At 38.6% G+C, this 25756-nt stretch overlaps 1 protein-coding gene across 1 annotated transcript in view; it reads left to right on the top strand.

The window, feature by feature from the left end:
- iqsec3a (IQ motif and Sec7 domain ArfGEF 3a) overlaps positions 1 to 25756 on the top strand; it is a 135259-nt gene that overhangs the window by 13185 nt on the left and 96318 nt on the right. The window contains exon 2 of the mRNA XM_085376657.1: positions 10251 to 10331. Within this exon, the coding sequence (XP_085232783.1) occupies positions 10251 to 10331 (81 nt within the window). The remainder of the gene's footprint in view (positions 1 to 10250; positions 10332 to 25756) is intronic.

Here is a 25756-nt window from a genome sequence, read left to right as displayed (position 1 = left end):
TCATTTTTGCACATGCTACTTTTAGAACTTCAACGTTTGCTTTAAAGCCTAAGAAGCAGCTGATTCAGGTCCATTTTGCTCTAAGATGAACTAGTTTCTGGTTTGCGGTTACAAGCCTGAGTGTTATCTGGCATTAAAACCCGCATAGGACTGTCTTAGTGTGGCATGAAATTTGGCTAAAGAACAACATTTCTGACATAAAACATCTCCAGATGACATAAATCCAGCTCAGAGTCAATCTTCGCTGAGATGGAGCTCTCTTTGACAAGCGTGCACTCTGGAAAGTGGTTCACTCCTGTTCATCGAAAGGGGCAGAGCTCTCTCATGCTCTACTGGGTGTGCCTCTATTCATCAGAAGGTTTTTAGGTTTTATTGAAGAGGGACCAACAGCTGGGAGTGAAGTTAAAATAGAGCATAAAATGTCGAGAGCCTGGAAAGTGCTTTGATTTCAGGGGGTGTGATATCAAAACTTGACATTTGCTGTTGATATTTTGTACATGTCTTTTTTACTTGTACATAACTCATGTCGCTGCTAAAATATGCCCAAACAGACAACACAGTATGAAAAACCTGGTTTATATTCAAATGAAGCTTTCAAACGGGCTCAATGTTCAGAAAAAATTATTACTCATCACATTCGGAAGCTTGGTTCCCACCAACTGGAGGTTTGTTTTGGCATAAACACAAAGCTTTAGAGTGAACTGGTTTACTGTCAAATGCTGGAAATCACATAGGCTATGATCACACAGAGAGAGTGTATATATAAAGCTAAAATCCTGGAGGTTTTTTTTTCTTGTTTGAGGGCCTGAATATGTGGATGGAATGTTTTTCCACCTCCTTTGTTAGCTTCATCTTGGAAAAATTGGACTTGCCTTTCTCGTCCATCTCCAGCTCTTCCCGTTTAAAGCTAAGCCGCTTGGGAGAGCCCATAAGTCCATGCTGACGTAAACCTTTCAGGGATTTTTTTTAATTCACTGTCTGTATGTGTAGAGGAATTAATATAGCAGGCTTTAAGGTGTGTGTGTGTGTGAGAGAGAGAGGAAGACTGAGATCACTGTGTTACTCATAATAGATGCCTGATTTAGTTTAAGGATAGTTTCCTGCTAATAATCCACTGCACTATCACGTTTAATTTTAATGCCCCAACACACCCCCAGATGCAAGCACTGGGTATGTGTGTTGAATTTATTCGTCACAGAAAGCCTTACACACTTGTAGCCTGTAAAACACGGCGATAAACTAGCACTTAGAGCGGCTGCCAATTTGCCAAATGGAGGTGAAGTATTGCAAAAACATTTTGGGTCTATATTTTTTATTTAACATGATCAAAGTGCTTCCAATAATACTGCCACAGGATGAGTTGACTTGCGAAATGCATGTAATATATTAGCCGACCTAAATTAATCTCAAGGGCTGAGAGGATCGCTATGGCGATGCAGAGTACCAGTGTTTTCTCTTTTTTTCCATTCTGTGTGAAGCACTGACAGAGCTGTTTGGCTTTAAAGCCTTTTTTCAATGGAACGCATCATGAATGTGCTTTATATAGATTTTTTTTGTTGCTTCATATAAATTTTACCTTGAATTTTAAATCCATTTATGTCACAGTGTGAAATAATGTCAAAAAACAGAAATTAATCCCCTTTAAAGCTAACTAAAAGTCCTCAGCTAGCCTTAATATCTCCCCCCAAGGTTAATTCTTTTTGTATTTACCATGTTTGGTCTTCAGAGGCAGACTAATATGTTATTTCCAGACTGCCAGGACATGCTGTGCGAAACCTAATCTATCAGATATCACATGCTTTGATCTACCTCCCTCCCCATACACACAGACCACCACCACTTCGCTGTGAAGTGTATCATTTCAGCACATGCAGGTTTTTTTCCGCCTTGAGCTTTCAGCCAGAGAGCTATTGACACAGTAAAGCTGGATTCAACACTGGGAGGAGCGCATCGACAAACACATTAGACACCACAAGTTAAAACAAAATACAATGATACTGCTGTGCGCAAATTGCGCTCTCCCTCACACAGAGCCAGTGTGCGGAAGAGCTTATAAAAGCTTATAGATTTTTTATAGGTGGTATTAGTGAGCTCAGGCCATGAGGGGGGGGGGGGGGGGGGGGGAACTGAGTCATTGGTGTGGAAGATCAGAAAGCAGGTCATGCGAGTTCAGTTTAATCTTCAGTGCCCGCATTGATCAAACAGTCCGCTACTTGCCGGTGGTGTGTGTGAGTGTGTGTGTGTACAAAACTAAAGGCAAGGATTTGCAGTCTTGTAAATGTTCTAATTCAAACGCATGGAGAAGAAGTCCTGTTGATGTCTTGTAGAGGAAATTTTCACTTAAGCCTAAACATGGGAGTGAGTGGATTGCCATCACCCATAGACAGATAGAGATTAATTAGGAAATTATAGCTACTAGTGTTGTCATATCAGTGCAACTTGTTTCCACCATGAATAGATTCAGGATATATGGTGCCACATTAACTTGTACGCAGGGTCAGATATGTGCTATCTCTCTTGCGCAGTCGTCCCTTTTAGAAGTCCCCTCATAAACCAGAACGGTTATAAAAAGCTTGCAAGCTGTTTTGGAAAGATGGAGGCGATAGTAAAACTGAGCAGAGAGATGGTAAAAGTAATGGAGAGAAAACTGTGAGGAGCCAGAGATCAAAGCAGGCAGAGATAGATAAATGAATGAAAGGAAATGTGCTTTAAAAGATAAAAAGAGTTCGTCCTCTTTCCATCCCACCTTACCTTCGTGTGCAGTGTTTCCGCCCCAAATTAGGTGAAATCAAGTGTCCTAAGAGTATCGAAACAGTCTGCCTCTGCGTGGATACAGATGTGACTGTGTCTGTGCACACATCAGAGATAACTGATCGGCCTCACACATGCTGTGGCTGTTGTTTTTCTAGAGTTTATTACCTGCATCTGTACATGAACTGATCAGGACACAAAGTAAAGAATTAACAGCTTTTGGACTTAAACAAAATAATCCTATAAGTCAACGAATGATGCAAAACTAGTGGTGAGTTGTTGGTTTTTTCTTTAATGTCTGCAATTCTGGTCTTAAACTCATCACACTATACAAGATAAACCTGATGGTTAAACATGGGTTTGGAGAACATTGTGTGGATAAACATAAACATTACAGCAATGACTACAATAAAGTAGTAAATGATGTTTATGATAGAACGATCACATTGGCATTTGAGATGGTCATGGCTTAAATAATAAGACTTACTGCGTTCCTGTTTAACTCATTCACTTAAAAAAAATCTTTGGCTTTCCTTAAGTGTTCAACTAGGTTCAGGAACCAAAACGTCTTTTTCTGCATTGAATTATGATAAATCTGGAGTGATGTTGTCCTCACTGTGCTGTATGTGTCAAAGGCTAATGGTAAAAGAAACCAAGCTAGCAGCTTGACTGAATCATGGTAGTTGAAACTATGGAAACTGACTAAGAAGGGGCTCACTGATCCACAATGAAATAATTCATAAGATAATGATATTTGTGCACTAATGACAAATACCCATATTTGTTAATGATTTAGAAACATTGTAACAATATTGTATTGTATTCAACTACCAATTCGTTTATTTAAGACAGCTGTTATGAAAGTGTTAAGGTGAAATGTTTTATGGTGTCACTCAGCGCTTCATGGGGTCACCATTAGTCAAACTAGCCTTTTAAAAACACCAAAATATCTTGTGTTTTTTTGGGTTTGCCGTTCATCCATATATTTACCTCCACTTATCCAGTTCAGGGTCACAGAGGAGCCTGTCCCAGCTGTCATCAGGCAAGAGGCAAGGTAGGCACCCTGGTCAGGTCAACATTTTGCTGCAAGGCTAGCACAAAGAGATACCATTCAGTCTCACATCCACACCCATGGCCAATTTAAAATAAACAGTTAACCCAAAAAACATGTTTTTTTGGACTGTGGGAGGAAACCGAAGCCCCCACACTACCATGCTGCACTTTGCAAGGTTGTAAAAATGGTCATTTCTGCTGGAAAGTCAGGTCAGCCTCTAGTGGTCATTAGTAAAAATGCACATTTTGGCTCTAGCTTAAATTTTCAGCCCCAGAGGTTGCTGCTTCTTTTGGACAGAGGCAGATAACTCCCCCCCTCCACCCATTCACAACATTGTGTTAAGGCAAGCAGCTGGTTCCAACTTCATTTCAAGCATATACATACACTGTTTTAATCTTACTCTTGCCAACAATGCGCATAAGCATTAGTTAGAAAATTAATGCAATTTGGTCATAAATGCAAGAAGTGAAGACATGCCAGGAATTGTTTGTGCGACTCTTAATAAAAAAGATTTGCTCTTTTTGAAAATGTCATAGTACAAAAGTGATAAACAGATTTTATTAGGTTAATTAAACATTAATGCAACCCGTCTGAATTTTGACTATCAAAGTGCACATAATTTTTTTAATGGACCTTCAGAATATAAAACCTTTATCTATGTGAACAAGTGGCTCCGCTGTTCCAGCACTCTTACTAATCTGTGTCCCCTCTGAGACCGCCTGTGTTCTGGACCTATTAAAATCGGCCACAGCGGTGTCATGCTCGTTAAGGCGAACACAATTAGAGGAGCCATTAACAATGGGAATTAATTTGCTGTCATACCCTCCCTGTACTGCCTGCTATTGTTGCGTCCCACAACCCTACTGCCACTCCACCCCAGCCTTGCTTTTTTGAGGCCCTGTCTCCACTTCTTTTTTCTTGACTTTATGGAGTACAAGTAGCACAACAATCTGTGCTTTCATGGCTGAGCTGTTTTGGGAAAGTCTAAAAATGATTATTAATTTTTTTTTTCTGTTTAATGTGTGCAACTATTGCACTTCACAAAGGCACTTCACAGGGAACAGACTGAAGTACTCCTAAGTTGAGCCTGTAGTCATGCTCTTGAAGGACGTTTGGAAGAGGGCGTACGAGTCTCCTTGTGATTCCAGTCAGTGATCAAAAGACTAGTATGCTGTAATAAGGGATTGAGAGATTGTTGCTGTTGTAAATGTTGGCCTTGCTTTCTCACCTTTATGTCTTGATTCTCATCTCTCTGTCCTTCCCTGTGTCCTGGGTCAAGGGATGCGACAAGGCATACGGAAGGCCGGTTGCTCTTTTTACCAGTGACACCCTCTGACAGCAAGAGTAATTGTGCAAATTCTTCTTTAGCTCAACGTGCCCAGAACAGGGGGATGGAGAGTCATCGAGAGTGTTAAAAGGACAGAAGGAAAGGAGTGGAATGGGAGTAGATGTGGGTGTGGGGGGTATTGGAGTAAGAGATGGACGATGGAGACTGGAAGTCAGGAATGTGGACAATGTGAAGTAGCTTCCACTTTGAAAGAGAACTGCAAACTGAGGAAGAAAGAAAAGCAAAATGGCCTCAAAGCTTTTTGACATTAAAATTTTAAGTCCTTGCTCTGTCTTCACTATAAGCCAGTATTGCCTTCATCTTTGACTGTAGGGCCATTGACTGTTCCAGCAAAGGAGGGGGATGTCTTGCTTTGATGCATTATCAGTAGACTTGCTGGAGCCACACTTTCACTGTCCTGTCAATTGTATTTCTTTCTCTTAGAGGTTTTGATGAACTGCTAATCGTGGAAAATTTCAGTGTTAGTATAATAAAAGCACTTTTACACAGTGAGTTCTTGGTCAGCAGCTTTAAAGACAAATGATCTAATCAGTCTTTCTACTAAAACTTTATGAGAATTCTTTGTTCTGAAAAGAGTATTTTACCATTTCACAGCCCAACCTGCTAATGCATTGGTTTGAAGTGCATGGCCTGACTCTTTAAGTCTGTTGGTAGAAGACAAAGATTTCTGCTATTATGATAATCAATTAATTGTTCTCAGTTGGTAAAAAAGGAACACACCATGAACTAGAAAAAACAAAACAAAACTGAAAGTGTCAGCAGGAATTTATTATTATTTCTTTTGCAATTTAATATCATTGTGAAGACAAAGAGAGGTTTGTTAGCAGTCCAGTGTCCACAGCTTTCAAGATATCATTTTTAACAGCTGTGTGACTGTAGACCCTGGTAACAGCTAACTAGATTCTTTAAGCATTTGGTCTTTGTCGTCACTGTTGGAAGCAAAGGTCAGCATTCGCCTTGAAAAAGAAAACATATCAAGAGTGTTGTACACAGTTTTTTCTCTCAGTATGACGCCACACAACATCAGAATCCTTTTATTATCATTTAACATCAGATATTCAGCATGTTGTAGTATAAACATCATAAAGCATCAAAGTTTAAGTATAGCCTTTGCCCTTCTGGGGACATTGTGCTCTCTGTGCGCACTTGTTTAAAATGAAAACAACCGTTTGTTGCACACATTGTATTGCTCTGTAAACAGCTGAACAATTTTTTCTGCACTTTTTTTTAGCTGGGATTACTTTTCAAAAACTTCAGTTGAGTTGAGAATAGATGTTTTTTTCCCGGAGACGCAGTTGCCTGGTCTGTCTCTGTCCATGGTGCTGATTTATTCAAAATATGAACTCTGTGCTTCTGTGGACATCTCTCCTGTATTACCTCTAAACAGGCAAGAATGGAAAAGGATATTGGGGGGGGGGGGGGGGGGGGGGGGGAGTATTAAAATGAAACATCATTAGATAGTTTTTCACCTAAGTAGTGTTTTTAATCTTGAGTTGAATTTCCTAAAATAAATATGTTACTAAGATTAAAAGAAAAATCCAAACACTGCAATATGTTTTGGATGATATATTCTTTTCTCTGGTTGTTTATTTCATACACGCTATTTTAAATTGATTTGATCATTTCTGTCAGCATACACATCCTTTAAACCACATCCTCCACTCCCTCCTCCCCTTTCCTCGTTCCATGCTCACTGACTCGCCGTGCTACCTTAATATGATTTCCTCATCTTTATCTAGGAATTCTGAGGAGCTTGCAGGGATCTCTTTTATCACTCATCCACTCTCAGATTTCTGCACTTGCCTTTCTTTGCTATAAAAGGAACTAACTGTGATGCCCTGCAGGAAAATATGTGGCAGAACTGCCATAATGGACATAACTGCGTTGCTCTATGTAGTAATGCTTCATTTCATCGTGGATGTTAGCAAAGTCCTTCGACAAAAAAAAGTCTTGCTCAGCAGCTAGTTTGAAGCTCCTACTCATTCATGCACTTAACTCAGGGTGAACATGCTCAGAGCTGACTGATCTGATCAGCTGTTCTTGAACTGTAAACTCAAAGTTGTCAGTCCGAATGTTAATTAACTCTAACTTCATGAGTAGACTCAGAGTTTGCTGAACCTGCTTCCTGGAATAGGGCCCAGAGCACTGAACAAATACCATCTTTATTCACATTATAGATACAGTGTAACAATCCTGTGTTAGGCTCCGGGGCAGATATTGTTGTGCGAGAGCAAACACAGCATCTCACATTCTCTCACTAAAGTAACATAAAGACAACTGTAATGTCAATAAGCTTGAAACAAAAGAGAAAAGTGACTGGAAAGATCACCTTATAACATCCAAACTCATTTACAGAATATATGATTGAGTAATTTTTTTTTCCCGTGGACCAGCTTCCAGATATATCACACACACACATATTTCAGTATGAGTGCATAATTTCCACATATAAATGATAACAGTGTTTCAGTCCTTTACAAAAACAGAAAAACAAACTACTCACTTATAAGCAGTGTTGGTCAAGTTACTTGAAAAAGTAATCAGTAACTAATTACTGATAACTTCCCCAGAAAAGTAATCCCGTTATTTTACTGATTACTTATTTTCAAAAGTAATTAATTACTTAGTTACTTTTTAAAAACACAATTTACAACCTGCATAGGTGATAAAGCGATAGATCTTTCAGCCCAATTCTACGTTTTCTGCATAATCCATCATATAAAATGTAAACAAATGGAAAAGTCTCTTTTTTTTAAACTTGTTTTTATCAGTTTTAATCTTTTAACTTTATGCATCAAGTAAAAATTTAATTATATGCAACATTCTCTGACTTGAAGAAATTAGTTTAACATTTAAACCTATTTTCTGCACATTCCAGCACATAAAATAAAATATTTTTTGTGTTTACACTCAGTCTTTCAAATAGATGCAAGTAAAACACAGCAGAAAATAAATAAAGTCAAAGACTAGCGGTCCTGTTGCTCTATTTTCACCTGTAAAGCAGGAGTGGGGTAGGCGGAGGTGTGCCCTGGTGCAGATGAGTCAAATTGCTGCACAGTTGACATTAACAGGTTTACGGCCATTTTGCACAAATGACAAGGAGCAAGGTCAGGAAGTGCAAGTAATATATTTTTCAGCCCGCCACCATCAATTTTTTTTTTTTTTAGAAAAAGTGCCTATTTTAATAAATGGAGTATAAAATGACTGAGTAAGTATTTGCAGGGCTACAATTCAATTCAAAAGAAAAATGCATACTGCATTAAAAAGTTAGGCTTTTGTTCACAACATAGAACAATGACTTAAACATTCAGTGGCACTCTAATAATGTGCCCAGTTTGCTGTAACATTGTGAATATATGCATTCAGTACAATGTAAAGAAGGTTCTTTCCCACCATCAGACATCACACAATGTGACTGTATGCTAACTTTCAACTCTGTAAGCCTGTTATGAAATGCTTGTTTCAGGCTAAATAAGCTGTTCACAACAGAGTTAATATATCTGTGATTGTTGGGATAACCAAAATAGCCACACAAAGCCACCTGTGAACTGCATTTATAATTTATTTGGTTTTTTTAAATAAAAAGGAAGAAAAATGTCCCATAAACAAATTAATATTTAGCAATTGTGAATACTGTAAAAGCCTGAGAAAGTGAGTGCGTATACCAATATTCAAACTATATTGGCTCAAATTTTTCCAAATACATCAGTCTGCATTGCAGTTCAGTGCTAGTGGACTGCTGAAAATCACACTGTCAGCTGTCAGTGCCTCAAATTCATGCCACTGCTGTCTTCAGATCCTAACCAATGCTAGCACAGTGATTTCATGCTAGGGTAATCCTGAAAGTCTCCCCATAAATAAACTCTGTAGCAACACTGAGCTTGGGTTGAGTAAAGCAGTATCTTAGAGAGTGACTCTGAAACACAGACAAAGCAGACATTTCTGGTTGTAAGGACTGCAAGGAGTTGAATAAGGTGAAACAGGGTGCATGCTGATATCTTGTTTCCCCCACTGGCATTGGTTTTATTTGATTAGCTAGGAAGCTGGAAATATGCAGGTGTTGGTGACTACAGCTATGAGACACAGGGCTGATGACTGATGGGAAGCAGATGTGTATGTGGGAAACTAATCAGGTGATGAGCTAAAATGGGAAATCCACAGTGGAAAACCAGTGGGCAGTGAGGAAATGCAGGCTTCAGGATCTCAGGAAACAGATTTTGATGCAAATCATAAGACACTGACGGGATCTTTTAACCAGTATTTCAGTCAAAAATTAAAATGCATTCACTGAATTTCTTCTCTAAAACAGCATCCAGATTTTTTAAAAACTTTTTTAGACATTAATGTTTTTAATGTAGGGTTTGCAAACTGTTGTCAACATTTTTGTGGGCTTTTAGAGACTGATAAATTCACCTGACAATAGAGGTTTCTCACGTGATACCATCCAACCATGGTCAAAGGTTATCTGCCTTATTGTATATAGTATAACCACCAGTCAAATGAGTTCATGACTGGCTGGTCAGAAAGGAAGGCAGACAAAGATTTACCAAAAAAAAACTAAGTAATGTCAGACTAACTTTGCAGCACTTAAAACACAGCTACAAGAAAGAGACATTAAACTATATTAATAAATAAATCAACAAACCAAAAACATAAATATATATATATATATATATATATATATATATATATATATATATATATATATATATATATATATACTATATATACTATATATATATATATATTACTATAATCATATAAAAAATAATGCATTTTAACCAAGCTATGTTTGTAAAGGAAATAACACAGTTCACCCCATTAAGAGCATGAACAGTACAGAGGATGGACGTGGGGCTCACACCCCAACTGGCAACTAGGTACACCAACCTCATCCTCTAACCTTATTACTCTGCTACACTTTCATGGTGTTATACATATATGGTGTATAATGATTTAGCCACTAGCCACGCTGGCTAAGCCATGATTAAAAAGTTGCTGTCATATATAGTGTTTTGTTCTACATTTAAACAATAACTAAAGTTTAAACAAAATATATGATTGCCTCTGTTTTGTTTCCACTCTTTTTTCACACAGAAACCCAACAGTACTACACCAGTTCTGCTGCCCAGCCCCAGAGGCTCCTGAGGGGGAGACCTCCACTGCCTGTGTTCCCAGGTAAGATGACTGCATCCTTGTAACATCTGCACAAATGTTTCTTTTTTCTTTTTTCAATTTTTTTCAATTTAAGTTTATTTATTTGTTCAACTTTGATTGCAGCCACGTATCATGCATCCTTTTTATAGCAGTGCTGCCGTAGCTACACTAGTCAACACAAGTGCCCCAGCAGTGGTATCTAAGTTGAAGTGGTTGTAACTGCTTCAGGTTCTTCCAGGACAAGGTGCATTCCATCCCCTTCATGATCTCATCTATCTTAAATAGACACCGAGCCACAGAGAGCGAATCACTCCCAATGGTTTTAAATGTCCCTTGTCACAACAGCTTGGGTTTTGGATCTTGTTGTGGTTGAGATTGAACTTGTTTCCTGAGTGAATTTAAGATACACTGGATACGATTTGTTATTTCCAGCGACTGTTAGTGCCATGTTTGTCAGGCTACTGCGATAAACACAATGAAACACAGCAATATGATCTATATCAGTAACATCCCATTTTCTGGACAATGGTCAAGTACTTGCGAAAACTGAACAACTGGGGAAATATTACATTGGATTTAGTAGGCAAAGCAGAATGATAATGCTGATGATATCTTTTTTTGACAGATTAGCCCATGCAATTACTTAGTACTGGTGGTAAATTACAAATAGGCTCTTTATTTTAAATCAAGTTTTCCATGTAATTTGAAAGCTCTGAAGTCAGTTTGATGGGGTAATTTACTCCCACTGTCCTGGGAAATATGAAAAAACACAGCAACTAATAATTAGCTGCTGTAATGACTGTACTTTTGTAGGACTATTTTGGCTAGGCAGTTTTGAGGACGCATAATAATCAATACTTAATGTTGTACAGGCAGTCTCTAAGATATATAATTAGACATGTAGGAACAAAAGAAATAATGAAAGGCTTTGACAAGGTATTATCTGGCCCCTTTCAAGCAAAATTGACAGTGCCTCCTGGTTATATTTTCCCCAAGTGCACTCTACCACCAGACTTTGAAAGAAAATTATGATATTCATCTAGCCAAGGAGCATCAATAGCAATTAAGCTATCCGCCCCAAAATGGTTTGTTTGTTGTTGACTGCACGTGTCACAGAATTGCTTTGCCGCATTGTCTGAGCTTGGCAGAAAATAGCAGATAAGCAAACGCCCATTGATAGCAAATCATAGCCCCTGCAGTGCTGGACACAGTAAGTGGCAAAAGGCTGCAGACCAACACAATCACACTCTAAATCCCTCTCAGGCCTGTGTAGTTGAGAAGCAGAGGAAGGAAGAGTTGTGAATATTATACAAGGTTTATTTGCTGTTTTGACAAAGCAGAAAAATGGGCTTCAGAAAGCCTGCCGACTTACTGAAACCCAGCATCTTGTACTGGATCTTTTGTTATAAAAGTCACTTCAGAGCCTTTATTATTTAATACATGCTGTGATTCTATTGGAAGGGATTAAAGGTTCACAGGAGTGACTCTCATGGGTTTAAAACTGGTGAGGGGTGGGGCAATTCAAAGAGCAAAATTGATCAAGTTCACCGGCTTGAACTTTACTTGATAGAGGGTGTTTGGGGCTGTTGTGTTTTGTGATTGTTTTGTGCTTTGGGGCCATTAGCAAAAGGTACAAGCGAAGTGCACAGCAGAAGGTCTTTGCTAACTTGTCAACCCCTCCATCCCTGCAAAACACCCCCTCCCCTCGTTGCCAGTATCTGAAGCAAACCACTTCAAAGCAGGACTCTCTGGGGCCCACACGGAAAGCAGCTTGTGGTTTTGTTTTGCCCTTTCTCGTTTCTTCTTGTTGTGTCTTATCTGTTTTTGAAAGCTGTATTCTGTTGTCGTTGATTTCTATATGTCCGCATTGTTGTCAGTGATTGGTCGATCATTTACTCACACGGCATCATCGCATCACATAACTCCACATGGCACCCACGCCTCATTGCATCCATCGTCATTCATGCTCACGTCATTCGGGCTTGTTTCTTCACTGTGGTCACACTAAGTTCAAAAGAGCCATGTATGAATATTACCATGTAACTGAAGTCTTGAGTGTGTTTGTGAAACTGCCATAACACATACTCTGTGTACAGTAGGGTCTTTCCCATGTTGGAATCTGGTGCGCCTCCTTGTATTGCATTGCATAATGTAATGTATTGCATCTGTGTTCATGTGAAAAAAGGAAGTTCTTATCATGTTGCATGCTTCGGCTTGGCAGTGATCAGAACATAGCTCCCTGTCTGTGTGCGTGGGTGTGTGCTGATGTACATGTGTGGGTGGCTGCGTTTCACTTTGGTACACACATCATGGATTAATTAATATGCATGTAATGCAGAAAAATATACAACACTGTCCATCTAATCAACAAAGACATCCATAATAACAGACTGCCCTATCACTTGTAACGAACACTTTGATTTCTTACTCGTTTTTCTTTACACCGTGCTATTCAGAGTTACATATTTTTTTTCCTTGAGAACTGACTACATTCGTCATGGCATAGATTCAACAAGATTCTGAAAATATTCCTCAGACAGTTCGCTCCATATTAACAGGATAACATTACAATGTAGCTCTAGAATTTCTGGCTGCACATCCATGATGTATATCTCTCATTCCACCGCATCCCAAAGGTGCTCTTCTGTTGCCGTAGCCCATCTGCTTCAAGATTGGGTGTGTTGTACATTTAGAGATGCTCTTCTGCATACCTTGGTTGTAATGAGAGTTTATTTGGGTTTCTGTTGCCTTCCCTTCAACTCAAAGGAGGATGACCTCTGACATCACCAGGGCATTTTTGCATAGAAAGCTTCCACTTTACTGGATATTTTCTCTTTTTCAGACAGTTCCAGACTTTAAAGATGATTGGGTGGGGAAATCCCCAGCGATCAGCAGTTTCTGAGATACCCGTCTGCTACCAAAAACCATGCAATGTTCAAAGTGACTTAAAAGACCTTTCTTCCCTGTTCTTGAGCAGGTTGTCTTGTCCAAGCCTACCTGCCCAAGTACACTGAGTTGCTGCTGTGTGATTAGTTGATTAGATATTTGACATCATAATAAACTGGCTAATGAGTATATGTTTGTAACTGTATCAGGGAAGGCTGTAATTCAGAAATCATGAAACTTTTAGGAGATAATCCTTATATTTTTGACTTACCTCTGTCTTGATGATGATGATGCTCATTTTGAATTTAACGCCAGGAGCACCACTTATTCTTGTGTGTGCTGACATACATGTTTGTAGTAGTATTTCGCTATGGTACACATGGCATAGATTAGACATAATGCATAAAATGCAGGGAAACATACAACATTGGCAATCAGCAAAGAAATCCTTAAAAATAGGCTGCCATGTCACTTGTACTGAACACTTTGATTTCTTACTTGTTTTTTTTTCCCCCATACTTATAATCCTTAAGGGTGAAGCATGCCATATATGCACTCACCAACCACTTCATTAGTTACACCTATTTCTACTGGGTTGGACCTTCAGAACTACCTTAATTCTTCATGGTGTCGATTACGTTTGTTTAACTATGGGCTACTTGAGCTTCAAGTTTCTTGGCTTTTTGATAAATTAATAACAATACAATTATGTCAAATAAGGTCAGCTTGAACTTATTGGCAATGAAGCAGTGGGTGTACAAGTTGACATTCTGTGGAGGATTATTCATGGTATGCATGACATGAGAGATAATCGAAAATCACAAATTACATTTAATCTAAAAATATTTGTGTCATGTCTGTCTGTCGTGATTTGACAGAGTTATGACTCTGACGAGGAGTGTGAAATCTGATGCAAACTGCAAATGGTGCAGACTATACTGAAACAAGAGCGAGTTGTCTTCAGCGATAAAAGGGTTTCACAGCAAAAAAGACCTCATTAACATATAAAAAAGACAACTCATTGCCTCGTTGTGCATTGCCTCCGCTTCGGGATGAAGCCTTCGTTCACTCACTAAACCTGACAAAGTGCAATTATTGATGTTTCATTAGCACCGCTCTTTCTACTCTGAGTAATTCAAGCCTCTGTGTCAGAGGGGTCAACTTAGAAAAGGGCAGCACCATGAGCCTCTATAAGAACTAATTGTACTGATTTGGAGCTTTGTTTGCTCTTGGTTTGTGCACGTCTTTACCTAAGGAGTTTTTTTCTGATTAGCCTGGCATTCACAATGCTGTGAATATAGCAGAATTTAAATGAGCAGAAAGTGGAAAGTTGAGAACTGAAAAGGAAAGTGAAGATTTTACTGTCACGTATAATGAGGACTCTGAGGAGGCTGGAAATTCATTGTGACAGTGTGGTCACTCTTGCCATGCATTAAGGAGGCCCCAGAGGGTTTAGAGACGATAGGTGATCTGTATTCGGGGTCACAAAGTCAGATATATAATCAGTCATTGGAGGGGGTGATTGGAAGGGATGGCCACAGCCTTTCAATTAGTAGTGTGAGCCATCTTTTGCTGGAGTGTGCTAAACTTGCACTCGGGAGTACTGTTGATACTTTTACAGTCCCATAGGGTACCTTAAGTTTAACTTTCTGCTTTACAGCAGAACTGAGAACTGCTGTAGTCAACACACAGGGCCTCGGGAACCTAATAAATGGAAGGAAAACATGATTATTAGAATATTGCAGCACAGAGAAAGGCACAGCAGAAGATGGCACTTGGAAAGATCCCCAATGGACAAGCTGCAGGTAGAATTTGCTGTGTGTACAATGATTGAGTTTTATTTGAGTCTCTGAGCCTGTAACTACAAATGCGTACCAATCATGAAATCTCAGCTAGTCAGCAGCCTATAGTCAATTGGTTTGATCTGAATGGAAGCACAACAAAAAACAGTATGCACTTCCTCTTAAAAACCCCTCCCAGAGCATACATTTATATTCACACTTTGATGCCACAGTGTGAAGTTTACTCAAGTGTTTGGGATCATATCCAAAATCATTTGTTACAAATGTTACAGGGAATCTGCACTCTTACTTCTGAACTATTTTTTTCATTTTTTTGTTTATTTATTTTTTGCAGAAGGTGCTAACAGTAGTGCTGTTCTGTTCTGTTGTCAGCAGGTACATGGGTGGTGTTGCTACTACCAGTAGATCAGTGACAGTACACTAACTTTCTGGGCTCTGCTCTGCTTAATAAATTGCTAGACAATGTTGATTATAATCGTCACTTAGAACTTATGAAGGCATTTGTGCAATTTCTGGCAGACTGACAGCCGGATGCAGCAGGGATGTCCCAAACACAGAGCCACCATAGAAACCGCGCACAGAAAAGACCAAATATATAAAATATTAGAGACACTATTGAAGTACATTCAACATTTAGTCCTTGTTTGTTTTCTTTCATCCCTCATAAAAGACCAGATCAGTTGGAAAAGATAAATGAAACTCATATATCAAACCATGTTTCCCACAAAATGTCACATGTCAGTGTCAGTCAGTGTCACTCGTGCTGAGTTTGAAATATGAACTGCTTTTGCTTTGTTAGGTATACTCCATATTACTTTGTTCACCTTTTTTTTTTGCTCACTTAGTCACAAATACAAAGCACCCATAAAGAAAAATTAAACATGTTCTGCCATAATAAGTTGTTCCATTATGTTGGATTAACAAAGAAGTGACACCATGAGTGCAGTGAGTCACCAGTTTGATGACCTTCCCCTTTCATGCTAGTGCAGATGACTTGAGTTAATTGATTCCCAGCTTGTTGTTAAAAATAAAGTCATTGTGTGGAGAATCTCAAGGGAGCTAATTTATCTGTTTAATGAGTGAGCTGTCACTTGTTATGTTATAATAAGCGTAGGCAGTTACTTTAATAGGGCAAACGAAATAATATTGGAGCAGGCCTATATTGCATGTTGTTGACCATTTTCTGCAGTCAAGCAGAGGAACGAAATCTCGCCTCTGTTAAAAGCCTGTTTCAAACATGTGTCTGATTTTCTTATTCTGTTGTGGTAAACTAAACTATCATTTGAGGAAATATGGTATAGCACTGTTTGGCACTATATTAGTTCTATGCTATTGCTCCCGTAACAATCCTTCAATAATCATTAAAAAGCCACACTATGATAGCAACAAACTGAATTAATACTTGGAAGATAGCTATATATTTCTTTTTTATCAGAGATGATAATGATTTGTTTTTCAAAGCATATTTTAATTATGCAGCCAGCTATAATACATTAGCAGAGCTTGCAGATGGTCAAATTTATCACCGAGCACTTTGGTAAATCTGACAGCGCCTGCTGTTTTGACAGTGTTTATCTTAGAAAGCTGGTAAATCCAAACAAGGGGGCTCTTGCTTTCTTAACAAGCTTAGAAAGCTAAATACTTTAAAAAGGCATGGAAAATGACTTTGATATGCCGCTGTCTGGCATTGTAGACAAGGAGAATAATGTAAATACCCTGCAGATGTAAGTGTTGCAAGTGGTGAGGTTCTTTCAGTGACATTATAAGAGAATGACATACTCCTCAAAGAATCCCGAACTGAAGTCAAGGGGAGATTACCACAACTTTATAACTTCCAAGGAAGAAAGAGTTTTTAAAACCTTGTAAAATATTTCAAAATAACAGTTCAAGTAAATGCCCAAAAACATTCAAAGGTAACAGCAAATATTTTGTTTTTAATCAAACTAATTTCATTTATGCATTGCAGTTCACCACAATTAGCATAAAAATGCAATTTTCATTCTTGCAATATAAAGCCATTTTACTGTAGTTAAACCATTTAGGGCAAAAAATATGGCACAATTTATTAAATCTGAGTGCTATCACTTTTTGTCTTTGTAAAAGAAATAGCACAGCTCAAGAGACACAATTTTCCTGTCATTGTTGTGTCATGCTGGAACCATAATGATGATGCTGATAGGTTTGTAAACACTCTTTTGGTCCCAGAGTTAAAAATAAACTGACCAGTCAGCCTTTGGCAGGTGACGGCGCACATTTTTGGCACGATACGTGATCGTGTTGGCAATTCGGCTGCCGAACAGACTGCTTTTCTCCACCACTTCACAGTGCTTACAGGAAGACTGACACATTGCTCACTATCTAAAGCCCCTTTAAATTTGTTATCCTGCAGTGCATCTTACAAGTGACATGCACAAACATACACACATGCATGCCAACATCTTAATGAGGTATCCAATGCTAATTAGCTTACACAATCTGCCATTTAATTTTCAGAGAGCAAATTAGTTAGCTTCTTCGTGAAGTTTCATCTTAATGAACACATGACAATTAAAAGAGTTTATTTAAGGAAGCTATTTGGGTTTGTTTTTTTGGTTGTTGCTGGGCAGTATCTCTATTCCGCCATCCAAAATTTAAATGTCTGATTTATTGATAAAATTAGACCCAATCCTTTTTTAAATCCCATAGCCTAATCAGGATTTACAGCCTTATCTTTTATGATGGGTTATAAAGAATGATTAAGTAGAGAAGAGGAAGGGTCACACGTTGCAAGCATATGACTTTACAGAAATATAAAAAAGAAGGACAACACATTTGGGCCATTGCCCATCCAATGCCCTTTATCGCCAGCACTAATAAAACAAATGCCACGAGTGGTTAAGATGAAGCTGACACCCCGAAAGATGGCACTGGGGAGAATTATGGTGTTTCAGCGGGAAATTAATTCACCTCAGATCATGGCATGAGTAAGACAGCTGTGTCATCTCAACAAGACATCTTTTTTTCTGTAATTAATCACTGGAATTAATAATAAACTACACTAATTTACCGGAGTCCTGCTGTCTGCCAAATGGAAAGGTGAGGCGGCATGAATAAGGACACAACAGGTTATGCTTTGCCACTTTGGGGAGAGAATCTGGCAGGAATACAGGGACCATGATGCATTGAGGTAGACAAGGGAACTCATTCAGTGATTGATCTGTTTTGTTGGAGGACGTTCAGGGGCATGTTAAAAAGTTTGCCTAGAGCCTCTTTTTTTTTGTCATTCAGGATTTGGCCTTGAGATGAGTGGGGGAAGTGGGGCACATGCTCTCATCAGCACACCTATTCAAGGCTGAACTCGTTAAAGTGTAAGACCGCAGATGCTTTTGTCCTCACACGCGGCGCTAGTCTCACCTGTGCACCTGCGAATGAAATTTCACACATGGTGTCCTTAATCATCAAATTTCCTTCACCCTCTTCACACCATAATTTAATATTTGTCCTCCCCTTCTTCTGCCTCTGTCTCTTTCTGTGTTGCCTGCCATGGCTGGGCTACCGCGTTGCCTTGGCTAGCGAAAGTGACCTTGTCGGCAGTCGTCATGGGAACAGAGGGCACAGCAGAAACATATAACCTAGCATTCAGATACCTCCTGAGTGTCTAAGCATTCACATGCATTGATCCTCCTTTTAAAAAAAAATCTTCCTCGTTGTAAGCCTTAGCTTTTTATTTTCCTGTCTTTCTGTTGCCATCTTCCCATTGGTGTAAAGGGCTTTGTCTCTTGGCCAATCAGAAGCACTCTGTCAGTGTCATTATCCTCTGGGGTCCATCCATTCAGCTGTTGGTTTTTGTTCCAGTTTATTCCTCTTTAAACACATCCTCTGGGACTTGCGCAGCCTAAATTCGCTTGAAAATTGAAATACAGCATTGTAAATGAATGAAAGGAGCTTTAAAGAGTGCGAGTGCTTGGAGTAATTTCTAATTAAAGTGATGCTCCGACTAATTTATTTTTACCCTAAGGCCTGCTTAATGCAAAACAGCTAAGACACCAGATCTCTTCTTGCTCAGCTGCATGATCAGAGATGTTGTGCACTTGTTTTGTCTCATTTAATATACACAAGCACACAGAAAGAGGACTCTTAGACTTTGCATGGTGCATTCGTGCACAGTGTCGTGTCAGCCTGTAGGTACTCATGGATTCTTCTGATCTGAGAGTTTCTCCTCCTCTTTTCTCTTGGTTTTGCTGCGTATCTCAGCATTGTGAGGCAAGTGGAAGGTTTTATTGCAGAGGTGATTTAATAAAACCACAACATTTTGATGAAGTTGCTGCAGGATCTTTCATGCACCCAGCGCCTGCGTGTGTTTGTGTGTGTGCCTGAGCTTTGAAATGTTTGCATCTCAGTGTGTATCAGCAATCTTTTAAGTTTCAGCCGTTGTGTAAATGTCAAGGCCGGGTCCTTAGATCTTCCCTGATGCATGCAAACTGCTGTGAAAGCCAGAATGCTGACAGTAATGCAGCGGATTGACACTTTTAAAGAGGCACTCTGAAATAAAAGACAGTAGATAATGAAAGTTAGTTTACAGGTCATTTGGAGTGCAGCTCCGTCTTTTAAAACTGTTGAGTCAAGTTTAGTCAATTTACCACTCGAATGATGTCATAATGATGTCAGCTAACTGAAGATTTGCCTAGAGGAAAGGGTTTAGGTAAAAATGTGTTTAGTCTATTTTACTGTATACTGTATATATTTGGTAACAGTTACTTCTCGGATAAAGATGTCACATGAATATATGATCATCTTTTTGACTGCATTTCATTGTCATACTCTTTTTGTAGTTTTGGGTTCTTATAGTAAACCAGTTTCTAAATGGCCTATTTTTTTTAATTTTGTCTTGTTCCAAAAAGACACTGGACCTCATTTACTAATATGTGCATGGAAATGTTCTTACCCCACACAAAAAATTTTGCAAATGTAGCATTGGATTTATTAAATCTGCACACTGTTTCCTTAAGAAACTGAAACAACTGTGTCCAAAGAGCAAGACTAAAATAACAGAGTTTTTGAATATTGTTTCCCCTAAGACAGTCAGTGTGACTCAAGTAAAAAAAGACATGAAAACTATCAAAGCTGATATGAAAAAGACTAACAGACTACAAGGAAAAGAACCAGGAGCACATGATTTGTCAGCCTTAGATGAGAAACTCACCACAAAGAACAAGAAAAGAGTGTAAGTGATGAAATCCAGCCATGATGTGCCATTTTTGTAAAAATCTAAATGATATACAGAATTTAAGATGAGATAAGATGGAATTTAATTATTAATCATTTAATATAATTAGCATTTTGTGATTCATGGTGTTTTGGAAAACGGTACATATAAGAAATAATAATAATGACATTAGTAATAAATATTATCATTGTTATTATGTTAAAAATAATTGTGTACGCACTGTGAGTAAATGAGGCCCCTTTTTCTCCTAAACTCAGCAACTGAGAGAACCTCAAGCTGCTACAAATAAAACACATCCTAAGCAGGAAATCATAATGCTGTTTGATAAATGGATCATATTTCTGCTGCAGAGCCAGTGCTTCATTTTGCTGAAAATTCTTCTGTAATCAGTCACAAATGCAACATTCATTTTTGATTTTCTATAGAGGTGGAATGTGAAAAAATAAACAAAACAAAAAAACCTAATACAGGGCTTTCCAACCCTTCCTGATTTGATCATATTTTACCACTCTCTGACACATGTTTGCAATGGCTCTGGTCATTTCTAGAAACTGGCTCACACTTCTCTGGAGGCACAGCAACTGCCATAATATCTACTAAAATATGCCGCAGGATGACTTGTTATGCAGGAACAACCATTCTGTGCTGGCAGAGTCACCACAGGGAAATAATACAATAAATATACATTTTCCTTAATGTTTTCCATTTTTCTGAGAAAAAACGACACAGTCATTATGAGCTGAATTTCTATTTCGATTATGGTGCCTTTGGTTCTCAAACTGAATACAGATTATTGATTCACATGCACCTCAGATGGATGCGGTATTCTTGAACCCCATCCTATAACTTTCGATAATAAAGATTTTGAGTACAATGCCAGAGTTTTAAAATATATAGGCTTGTGAAACTTAGTAGCCCTCTTTTTCCCACTATCTTACAAATCCCCTTACACACACCTGCAAGCACACAGATCCACACGATGTGCTCTGGCAGCACTAATGCTTTCCTTTTGTTCCTTTCTCCTATTAGTGTTGATCATTTGAGCGGTCCCAGAATGTCCATAGCTCTATTTTACAGACAGGTCAACAGTCTGACGGTGCTGTGATAAAATGCACATTGCGAGTAGGTGATTGTTTGTGCATGCAAGAGACATGCACACTGACTGGAAATAAAAGGGAGCACAATATCCAAGGATAATTATCTGATCTCTGCATGTAGCTGTCCCTCTAAATTGTCTGCAGCTCCCCAAATGGACAAAACATTTCCCCTCTGGACAGCAGGGGGTGCTGATGAGGAGCAGACGGTCTGCCAGTCAGAGACATCTGCCTGTCCACATGCTGGCTGCACATTTTGTCCTGACCTTTTAGTTTTTGGCCATCTGCCTATATTTTTTAACCACCACCTTCCCACATATAGCAATCCTTGCTCCATCTGTTAAACTGTAAAGTTCAGTGGCCATCACTTTTTAACTTATAGTTAATGTAAACTTCTTGCCTTACTGTGCAAAAAAAAAAACCAAAAAACAAACAAACGAAAAAAACCCCTGCCAAATTTCCAAAAAGCAGAAATCTGGCACTTTCATTTGCCCTGCCCATCTGCTCCAGAGGTAACTGAGAGGACAGAGTGTGGGCTGTTTATCTCTGTCAGCTCAAATTAACAATCTGCTTCTTCCTGCAGCACATGTCAGGTACTATGGCACTAAGATGTTCTAAGAATGTGAGCTTTGTTCTAACTTGGTAGTAGTAGTAGTAGTAGTAGTAGTAGTATGAGTAGTATCTTAAATCAGGTTCTTCATATGGAAATGAAGAACCTGATTTTACTAATTGGGTATATTAAATTGTTAGCTTAAGTAAAAACAAGAAGCTGTTGGAAATAGCATTAGTATTATTCTAATGTCACCATACCTTTCAATGTTGGTTTTGAATATTTCTGATTTTAATGTGTGAATTTGATGTGGGATTGATTTGAATCATGTGTCAGGTTGGTAAATATTTTTGACTGAGAACCGCCAGGTCGGAAATGGAAGGATGAGATTAGCGAAGGAAATTCAGAATAAAAGACAATCTAGTGACATATAGAAGTGATAATAGACAGCTAGTAAATATAGTTAGTTGGTAATAAGTTATGAGTAAAACTAATTCTAACTCAGTAATATTTTAGCAAATTCTTTCTTTAATTAGTGAGTAATTAAAACTACTGTAAGTTGGAAAGTAAGAAACTTGATTGACATAGGATCTGGTGTTAAATATATTAGATGGTTACCCAGGCAACTATAGCCAGAATGTCTGTTAGCCACTACCAAAGGTTGTATTATGAGCAAGGTGATTTGTAAGCACAGAGCTCCAAAAATTCCATGGTCAGTGAGGTGGCCTGTTGTTAAATCTCCGACTCTTTATTGACTTCATACTTGGTATGACATTATTATGCTTGCTTATTTTCCTCAGTCAAAGGACAAGCCATGGCGGAGGTATTTTTTTAACTGCTGCCTGGTAGTGTCCTTTTGTCTGTCAACGAGACTACCCAGCTAATTTTCATGAAACGCATTGGGAAGGTGAAACATAAGCATAGGAAAAACCCATAATGCAAGTATGGATCACTTTATCTAAAATGACAAAATAGGGCATAGGTATTAATGGAGGAATGTGCTCTCCGAACTCCTTCCTAATTAATTACTGTGAAATTTAAAGTTCCAAAAATGGCAGTTCCCCTAATGCCCACTCTGATCAATCCCCAAAGTTAAAATTCCCAACTTTACATCATTAAGTATTCATCATGATTTTTTCCCCTTTTGGATGTCCTGTAAGACTCACCTACTCTAATTAAATTCACTGAACGAGACCTCTTTGCCATGCTGGTGACTTTCAGAACATTTAAATTAAATAACCTGACAAATAATATGACCTGCTGTGAAGTATAGCCTGTCTTGGAAGTTAGTGCTCCAGTTTCAGTAAATGAGGTTTTACCATTTGTTAGTCTGTTATTTATTGCTAGTCTGCATGTATGTGTGTCTTTGCATTGTACCACTACAGTTTATTGATCCATAAACTCCACCAATCCATCCAATTCAAGATTGCATAGGGTTGTCATAGGGTTGTCAAAGGGCAAGAGGCAGGGTTCACCCTGGGACCCTGGGTACACACACACACACACACACACACACACACACACACACACACACACACACACACACAGAATCATTCATACACACCAGTTAGAATTACCAGTTAACCCGATATGCATGTCCCTGTCAAAGTGCTTGGAGAGAATCCACAAAAACACTGAGAGAACATCTAAACTAAACACAGTTGCTGATGCAGCTTGCTATCAGACTTGCTAGCATTAGGGAACTTTGGACACTACCCTGTCTTGCATATATGTTCACTTATTACACAGAAGAAAACAATATTTTCGCAGTCAAAGCGCTAATTCATATTCAATTTACTTTTTTTTAAATGAGTACTGTATATCAAACTTTTTTATACTGTCTAAAATATAATACTGTCCATCACCTGATGGCTAACCAAGCCCAATAGGACTCCTCCTTCAGCTTGATACCTCCCTTCTGGAATTACTACCATGTCGGGCACCAACCACCTTGCGGCCACAGCTCCTTGCAGCAGCCTCAGCTATAGTGGTGCAGGACATCCATTCTGACTCAATGCCTCCATCAGAATGCTGTTGAAGACCTCCTGAACCAGGGCCTCTGCCATGCGTCCCCAGTTCACCCTCACTATACGTTTGGGTGTGCCAGGTCTGTTTGGCATCCTCCCTCGCCACCTGATCCAACTCATGGTGATCAGTTGATAGCTCATCGCCTTTCAAGAACATACAGCTGCGGATGTCCAAGCTGTTTGTTGAGGTCAGTATCTCTTAACCTCACGCACTAACTCAGGTTCCCTCCCCAGTGTCCCCAGAGTTGACATTCAGTTGTCCCGCTCATCAGCCTATAAAGCCCTGACTGCCGCAGAACTCACAATAATGTCATGAAAGCATTTTTAAAAAAGGACCATGCAAACATGGCCAATAACGTTTCATTCTAAATGTCTTCTCTATACATGTAAAATTAATTCATTCTTTCATTTTAATTACAAGGTGTCTATATACCTTTGAAATGATCTGCAGAATGATTTAGACACAAAACAAATTTCAGACAGTGTGGTACCTCTAGATTAAGTTTGTGGGATATGATCTTTCAAGAAATGCAGACCAAACTGTTGTTGTTTGTATTTATTTAATAATAATAATAATGGTGATTGATATATGCATTTTTTTCTTTTTTCTTTTTTTTTTCTGCCCGTTCTGTTGGTTTTTGTCTTTTGCCCTTCTCCCCCGTCCCTCTTCTCAGCTGTTTCTCTTTCCCTCTTTCTTTCTCCCCTTCTTTCCCCCAGTCAAGTCTGTCCCGTATTCAGTAAGTGAAAATAAAATAAACAATAAAAGGTGAATCAAATGGACCATTACGGCAAGGCTGGGATGGTCAATTTGGTAAAGTAAATCCGTTGGGCATCTTTCTTTGCCTTTAGACAACAATTCTGATGGCAAAAGAGCCAAACGGGACAGGCAAGAAAAAAAATAATAATAATAATAATGCATTTTATTTGAGGGCGCCTTTCAGAAACCCAAGGTCACCTTACAAAGAACAAAATTAATAAAAGGAACAGTAGTCATAAAATACATAAAATAAGTTAAAATTGCAAAACAGAGCTTGACAACAGATAAAATCAGCACTGAAGCGAATAAACCAGTTTAAACAGCTGTGTTTTGAGCTGTGTCTTAAATACGCAAAGGGAGTCAATATTCAGAGCCGGGGAGCAGAGCGACTGAAAGCTCTGTTCCCCATAGTAATAAGGTGTGAGGACGGAACAGTAAGATGAATAGCAGATGAAGATCCGAGAGGGCGGGAATTTAAACAGCAGGTCTTGTAGAATTTACTGGAGTCAACACCAAGTACTACTGGAATTCCTTTGAGGACAACAGCATAGTACAAGTCTAATAGCAGAAGATAGAAAAGATCAGCAAAAAAAACAATTTCCCCAAGCTAAAGCGCAAATCAAACGAGAGGTAAAACGGGTTGGTCTAAAGTATGATTGCTGAATACACTGAAGATTAGGGATATATTAGAAAACCAAAATATTTACCACTCATTTGACGTTTTTCTGTCCAACAGTTGCTTTTCTAGACTTGCAAGATATTGATGTAATGTGGGGAGAGCTGGTCTAGAGGGTCAAAGAAAGTTAAAAAATATATATATATATTTAGAAGCCAATTTGATTTTTAATGGCTGTGCATGGAAACAGAAAGTGCATATAGTACTTATTGATAAAAACAGACATTTAAAAACATCATCTACTGCTATGTCTGAATGTGTGGTATTGCCACCTTTGGTTTAGAGACACGTGTTTTTAAAAAAGATGATCTAAATTAAATGTAATTATTGTAAGTTTATTAAAAGTCAACTTCCAATATAGACAGTTGCTTTATTTTCAACTATAATCCAACCTAGATTTGAAACACACATCAACAGGCCACTAAACTGGTTTTAAATTTGGCTCTGA

Source organism: Diplotaxodon limnothrissa, linkage group LG17 (assembly GCF_057381915.1).
Source record: "Diplotaxodon limnothrissa isolate DT_005_m linkage group LG17, D_limnothrissa_male_GT1.1, whole genome shotgun sequence".
Taxonomy (NCBI): Eukaryota; Metazoa; Chordata; class Actinopteri; order Cichliformes; family Cichlidae; genus Diplotaxodon; species Diplotaxodon limnothrissa.
This window is presented reverse-complemented; position numbering and strand designations above follow the sequence as displayed.